The sequence below is a fragment of the Gigantopelta aegis genome, chromosome 10 (genome assembly GCF_016097555.1).
Source record: "Gigantopelta aegis isolate Gae_Host chromosome 10, Gae_host_genome, whole genome shotgun sequence".
Taxonomy (NCBI): domain Eukaryota; kingdom Metazoa; phylum Mollusca; class Gastropoda; order Neomphalida; family Peltospiridae; genus Gigantopelta; species Gigantopelta aegis.
This window is the reverse complement of record NC_054708.1, coordinates 4,949,105-4,956,487: the sequence shown is the minus strand read 5'-3', so window position 1 is coordinate 4,956,487 and position 7,383 is coordinate 4,949,105. Positions and strand designations below refer to the sequence as shown.

At 36.7% G+C, this 7,383-nt stretch overlaps 1 protein-coding gene across 1 annotated transcript; it reads left to right on the top strand.

The window, feature by feature from the left end:
- Positions 1-773: 773 nt before the first annotated feature.
- Positions 774-4,153, top strand: LOC121384108 (free fatty acid receptor 4-like). Its single transcript, XM_041514342.1, has 2 exons — positions 774-1,309; positions 2,193-4,153. The coding sequence occupies exon 2, from the start codon at positions 2,205-2,207 to the stop codon at positions 3,324-3,326; it is 1,122 nt and encodes a 373-aa protein (XP_041370276.1). The 5' UTR covers positions 774-1,309; positions 2,193-2,204; the 3' UTR covers positions 3,327-4,153.
- The last annotated feature ends 3,230 nt before the right edge of the window (positions 4,154-7,383 follow it).

Here is a 7,383-nt window from a genome sequence, read left to right as displayed (position 1 = left end):
ATGATAAAGTTATTTTACAATTTGGATGAACGTACGCTATTTTCCAAAGAATGTGGACACCGATATCGGGGTGAATGTCACAGAAGCGGGAAAGTTCAGGCGTTCTATGAAGTTTAGTTTGGTGACTCGTATTCTCAAATTCCATTAGTTTTCTAGTATGTATGTATGTGTGTGTGTGTGTGTGTGTGTGTGTGTGTGTGTGTGTGTGTGTGTGTGTGTGTGTGTGTGTGTGTGTCATTCTGTCTGTCTGTCTGTCTGTATGTATGTACCAGGGATTACCGAGGGTAAAATTACTCACCGTCAGGGTTAAATTACAAAAGATTTCAAAACCAGATCCATCTAATAATGGCATTTATAGTCTGTTTTATTTTTTATTATGTATCCTCAAATCGTTTGCTGGTAGAAAGTCTGTGCAGGTAGGTATGTTAAAGTTTGTGCAGGTAGGTATGTTAAAGTCTGTGCAGGTAGGTATGTTAAAGTCTGTGCAGGTAGGTATGTTAAAGTCTGTGCAGGTAGGTATGTTAAAGTGTGTGCAGGTAGGTATGTTAAAGTTTGTTTTGTTTAACTACACCACTGCAGCACATTGACTAATTAATAATCGCCTATTTGATATCAAACATTTGGTAATTCTGACACGCAGTCATCAGAGGAAACCCGCTACATTTGTTTCTAATGCAGCTAAGAATCTTTTATATGCACTTTCTCACAGACAGGAAAGCACATACCACGGCTTTTGTTCAGTTGTGGTGCACTAGATGGAACGAGAGAAAAAAAAACCAATCAGTTGAATGTATCCACCGAGACGGTTCGATCCTGCGACGCAAGCACCTCAAGCGAGCACTCAACCGTCTGTTCTAAATCCCGACCCCGTTTGTAGTGAGTACGTGCATACGTATCTGTGTATGCCTGTATATGTATATGTCTGTATTGTAAATATATATATATTAAAAACAAAATTCGATAAGCCTTGACCAATTATTGTCGGACTATAAACAAGATTGTTTGTTAGTTGTAACACAACCGTCGAGGTTAGCCTGTGACCACACCAGTGGGAGTGAAGTGTTTTAGTGTCGGTACAGCTGGTACTCGTGTTATATATTTATATTAGATTCCAATCAACACACGCTGCTACTGTCGTGCTGCTCGGAGAGAGATAATGTTAATATATACACTAATACCAGAGCCGTAACGTCATGTGAATAACTCGTTTATTAATACCACAGATATCGTGTCATGCTCCAGTACTGTTGCGTCTGCCGCTGGTCTTGCATCATGTGAAAATAACAGACATCCATAAACTGCTTTAAATGTAAGTGTATTTTGTTTTTATTAGATTATTTATTAATCTTAATTAAACGAATTTAGATTTAAAACAAGAAGGAATAATGATTGAATCATTTATTGCGGTGCTAAACATGCAGCCATATATTCGCTATGATATTTCAATAATAATAATATGGGTGTGGTTAATTTTTGACGTGCTTCCATCAAATAACTATTCAAGCACGCCTGTAATGAGCACAGTGTTTGTTATTTGTGCACCAACGAGTTCTGTCAAAGACAGTGATGCATAATATAACAAAGAACTGTGTTTGATATAGCAACTCTAGACAAATAAAACCATTGTGTTTTAAAATATTTTTAATTAACGTTTTCAAACCTCTGGGTTTGTTTGCCTAAGAAGGTTGTTGTTTATTGTCGATTGAAACTGACAGACCAATCAATATGACGTGAAGTGGATTTGAATCATGTTTGTATGGGTTCCAAAGCCAAACAACCAGTGAAAGCATTACCCAATTTCCGGTTTAGTAATTGGTGCGTTGCGTTAGCTTTCATGTGAGACTGCACGTTTTCATTCGTGAATTTCGAAAAACAAATTAATCAAACATTTAAACTATTGGGGCTTGAGTTTTATATTTCTAAAGTCGTACACAGACACGTTTTGAAGTAATATTATACAAAATTGATACAATTCACACCGACGCTTCTGATGAACACAATAATTGTTCCTGCATTACACCACACCACCACGTTTAGAGTAAAACGCCTGTTCTACATGTGACATTATAATATTGCTATAACAAAACAGAAATTTAAATTACAAAATTCTAAAATGAAACTGGTTAAAAGCCAACAGCTGAGTAAGACAAAAGATTGTTGTGGAAATATTTAATTTAGATTTTCTTTTTCAGACTGCGTCTAAGATGTGGGATCAGAAAAACCACAACTTTAATTCTTCGTACTTCCCAGGAAGCGACGGTAAACATGGCTGGGGGAATACGACGTTTTTCTCCTTCTTTTCCCAGTTTAACAGGTCATCGTCTGCGTATGGAATCGTCGAAGCCACCGTCTTTAGTTTCTTATTTCTACTGTCCTTGTACTTCAATACTGTTGTCTTTGCTCATCTAATCTGTAACCGACGCATGCGCACTGTCACCAACAGTTTCATCTGCAACTTGACAATAGCAGACATGTTTCTGACATTTGGCGCCCCAATGATTGCAGTTACCAGGGTAACAGGTTCGTGGATTTTTGGGAGTTGGGCTTGCAGCATGATGGTCTACACGGAATTCGTGTGTGGGTTTGTTGGTATCTGGACGATGACGTTGATCGGCTTGGACCGATACATCTGTATTGTAGGTCGATCAGTCACCAGACTCACACAGCGATCAGCACTGTGTATTCTGTTAGTCGTGTGGATATCAGCTCTTGTATGTTTTCTACCCATGATCCTCTACTTTGACACACAGTTTGTCAGACTGGGACAGTCTCATGTGACAATATGTACCCTGATATGGCCACGCCAACCAAAAATCAGAGTCTCGATTATTTTCACAACCATTTTACTAATCAGTGCATTTATTATTCCGTTTGTTTTACTAACTTGGAGCTACGTTAATATCTTCAGAAGATTCTGGACAATTCGACAGACCGTTGTGAAGCCACAGAAGACATTTACCAGTACAATATGGATGAGCACTTTGGACTTCAAGAAGCGACGGGACAAAAGAGATTTTCGGATTGTGAAGACATTGTTTTCTTTGCTGGTCTTCTTCTTCGTCATGTGGACTCCTGTGTTTATAGTGTTCGTGTTTATTGTGGCAGACCAGAAGATGATCATATCATCACAGGTGTTTGTCTTTACCATCGCTATGTGTATGGGCAACGCCATCATAAACCCACTCTACTACGGGATGATGGTCGAAAGACTCAGAGCCCGCCTAAGGACGTGCTTCAATTGTTCGACGTTAGATGCTGAATCGAATGCCAGCGAAAATGGAAGAATTCGAGCTATTAGTGATGGTATTGTTTCTGATGCCAAATAATGATTGTTTAATTATGTTGGGACCTGGATGTTTTAAACCCCCATGGCTCTTTGTGCTTTCCCTTTAAACAGCTTGTGAATCTAGAATTGGATAGCTTTACAATTTGTTTTTGTTCACAAAATAGTAATACTTTATCTGCACTTCCCCAAGCAAGGTCAAAATTAGGAGCATGTGCTGTATGCCTGCTAATAACTCAAACTGACGGTTTAATGCTTCGTACAATTGCTAATTTGTGTGGTGTTTATTTCTTTGTTTGTTGTTGTTGTTGTGTTTTTTTGTGTGTGTTTTTTTGTTTTGTTTTGTTTGTTTGTTTTTTGTTTGTTTTTGTTTTTTGCTTGTTTTCAAACGTACATACCTACGCTCGTTTGACAGTTCAAGCAATTAAGAAGAAAAAAGATAAGATGTCATTCAACAATTACATCATGGTCTAGAAATAGTATGTGTTAAGAACGTTTTCCATAATGTTGAGGATGGTGTAAGTTTACAATTGTGCAATGTTTTTGTATGTTGTCTTCGACTTTTTATATTGTTTTATTGATCGTCACTTGAATGTGTTCGATCATTTTATTATCAAGTATTTAAAATACGAGCGATCGTCGCTTTAATTTAAGCAATATTTATTACTTTAATATTAATATATATGTCATCTGGCGTACTATGTATACAATAAAGGTCTTTCCTTACATTTTACACTTGAAATATTCTTTGGGGCGGGACGTAGCCCAATGGTAAAGTGCTCGCCTAGTGCGCTATCGGTCTAGGATCGATCCCCGTCGGGGGCCCATTGGATTATTTTTCGTTGCAGCCAGTGCAAAACGACTGGTATATCAAAAGTCGTGGTATGTGTTATCCTACCTTTAGGATGGTGCACATAAAAGATCCTTTGCTATTAAGGGAAAAATGCAGCGGGTTTTCTCTCTAAGTCGATGCTTAATGCATCAATGTGCTCTAGTGGCGTCGTAAAACAAAACAAACTGCCTTTTAATAATTGAAATACAATGTATTTGGGTTTTGAAAATAATATGTATATATTTCGTTTCTTGTACATGTATAATTTGTGAGAAACAATGACCAAGATTCTGCTGCAGATAAAGATAGTCACTGGACTGTAATTAAATTATGTTGTTTCTATATATTTTCACTTTAATTAAGTATGTTGTAATATTGTCACTTATAATATGTACACAATATTTTATTACTGTAATGAAGACAATAAAAGGTGTATTATTTCGTTTTGTTTCTCGGTTTATTCACACAGTTGCTGCATTCTACTTCTTCATTACCTGCAACACCCATTATTTGTATTAAAACACCTTTCTGCAGCTTCCTCAAACAAAGGAACATTTAAATGCGCACACGGATTTGTGTAGACTAATATACTGAACACTGTTGGAAACGCACGAGAAGAAAACAATAATATATTTAACTCATATTGTAAAATTACATATATTCTGGTCAGCAATAAATAACCCCAAAATTGTATACAAGAGTCAGAATTGTTTTGTGTTTTGCAGCAATATCATAAATGCGAGAGCAATTTAAACTGGAAAGTGGGTGGTGGTTTCCAATGTAATTCAGTATATTTTACAGAAATTTTTCAGAAATATTTTGAGGGCGAACTACCTTTAATAAAATTGGAAAGATAAAGCAGTTCGCATAGTCACGTGCAATATTTTTGCAGATATAGAGCGAGTATAAATGCGGTGTGTATCAAAATGTACCTTGGAGAATAACATTCTTAAGTTTGAAGCGTTTTGTAATTGGTATGGAGGTCCTGCCAAACATATTTCCACAAAGTAGTACCAAAAAAAAAGGTTTTTATGCGTCACTGATTATTTCAATCATAAGCGTACTGGCTGCCAGTTTTGTAGGGGTGGGGTGGAGTGGGGTAGGTGGGGTGTGAATGGATGGGGCAGGATGGTGTTTGCCCGAATTAAAGGAAAAGGTCTCAGGTTAGCATATTTCGCCCGAATATCTCTATAATTTTTGTCCGAATTTGATGATTTTTTTTCCAGCACTAGAGAGCAGTTCCCCTCCGCCTCCCAACTCGTAAACTTATGCAAATAAAGTATTTCCAAATTTAAGTAATTTTGAAGATCCTGGTGTGACTGAAACATTAACACCATTCGGTAAGAGGCGACGTTTTATTGATCCGCTGAATGGGTTTAATAGTGAATTACTAACTCGGCAGTGTAATGCATCACCACACGTGATTATAGCGATAAGGCATTAAATCATTTCCTGCTCATCATTAGAAGAGAAAACACCAGCTCTGTGTTCAGTGTGGACCACGCTATTCCTGTGTGATAACCACTACATCACGATAACGTCAACAGACAGGTGGCACACAGGTATGTATTCTCTATTGTAACTTCAGTAAGTATCGTATTACAATAATACAATGAGTAACAAAACCAGAAATAATACAAAATGATAACATGTACACGAACAAGTAGGTACGCATATTCAGTATATTAGTTTTACCTTTTATTCACAATATAATAAGACACGAACATTTAGTTTTAATAGATGTTAAAAGAAAAGTTTATATTTGTAACATGAGTACACTAGATAATTATAAAACAATAAACATATTAGTACTGATAATTATCATACAATAAATGAATAAATGAACGCAAAACAAACTATCAACATTAAAAACGTGTATCTCTGCACAAGACAGTCGAAATATGTTCAGACAATATCATGACTGCACCATTGTCAAGTGTTTCCACTTAGGAGGACTACCACTTCACAGTCGAGTGTTTCCCTTTAGGAGGACTGCCACCTTCACAGGCGAACGTTTCCCCTTTAGAAGGACTGCCACTTCACAGGTGAGTGTTCCTTAGGAGGACTGCCACTTCACAGGCGAGTGTTTCCCTTTATGAGGACTGCCACTTCACAGGCGAGTGTTTCCCTTTAGGAGGACTGCCACTTCACAGTGCGCGGTTTTACGAAGCGGTCCTAGCGCACATAGCTACCTTTTGCTCTTAAATGGACATTCCTGAGTTTGCTGCAATTTTTAAGATGTTATCGACTAACAGAGACATTTTAACGATTGTAATTACATATTACATATGATTATGATATATGAGTACACATTGAATATACAGACACTGATATTCTAAACAAGAAAATATATTTAAAGGGACATTCCTGAGTTTGCTGCAATTTTTAAAATGTTATCGACTAACAGAGACTTTTTAATGATTGTAATTACATATCAAATATATTTTTCTGCATAAAATATTAGTGGCTATATATTAAACGTGTTTCTGGTCGTTCTCTATTTGTATTAGGTTAAATTTCATTTTATTTCCTCAAATATTATTTTTTCGTACGTTCGAAATTATTTGAAGACAAAATCCAGTTTGGGCTTCTTACAAATATTAAGACGACCAGAAACGCATTGAATATACAGACACTGATATTCTAAACAAGAAAATATATTTAATATGTTTAATCGTAGAAATATTTAATTTTTCGGAAACATCTTAAAATGCAGCAAACTCAGGAATGTCCCTTTGATATGTAAGTTTAATTGTAGAATTATTTTATTAGTCGGAAACATCTTACAATGCAGCAAACTGAGGAATGTCTCATTAAGGTGATCTTAGCACTAAAATCGCTTTGTAAAATGAGGCCCAGGACGATACATATTTTCTACGTCGCCTATAGTAAGACTGTCACTTCCCCAGGACGATACTTCCTTTCTACGTCGCATATAGGAAGACTGCCATTTCTCCAGGACGATACATCCTTCATAATGACTGCTGCGACATATCGGGAAATAGCCTCTAAATGTCTACCATATCACGTCTTTAAAGCATTCAGAAGTCCCTGAATGTTATAACACTGATGAGAAAACTGTGACAAAATGATGTGACCTTGGTTGAAATCAGCTTATAATATATGTACATGTCCTGAGGTATCTCAGAAGTTGTGATCTATTACCAACCGCTTGATATGAATGGTTCTTGCTTGACATAGAAGGAGAATTGTCATTTGTTCACTGCTAATTGTTAGTAGTAGTGGTGGTAATTGTAGCAGCAGCAGC

Coding starts and splice junctions, on each gene's coding strand:
- LOC121384108 (XM_041514342.1), top strand. CDS start 2,205: ATGTGGGATCAGAAAAACCACAACTTTAATTCTTCGTACTTCCCAGGA.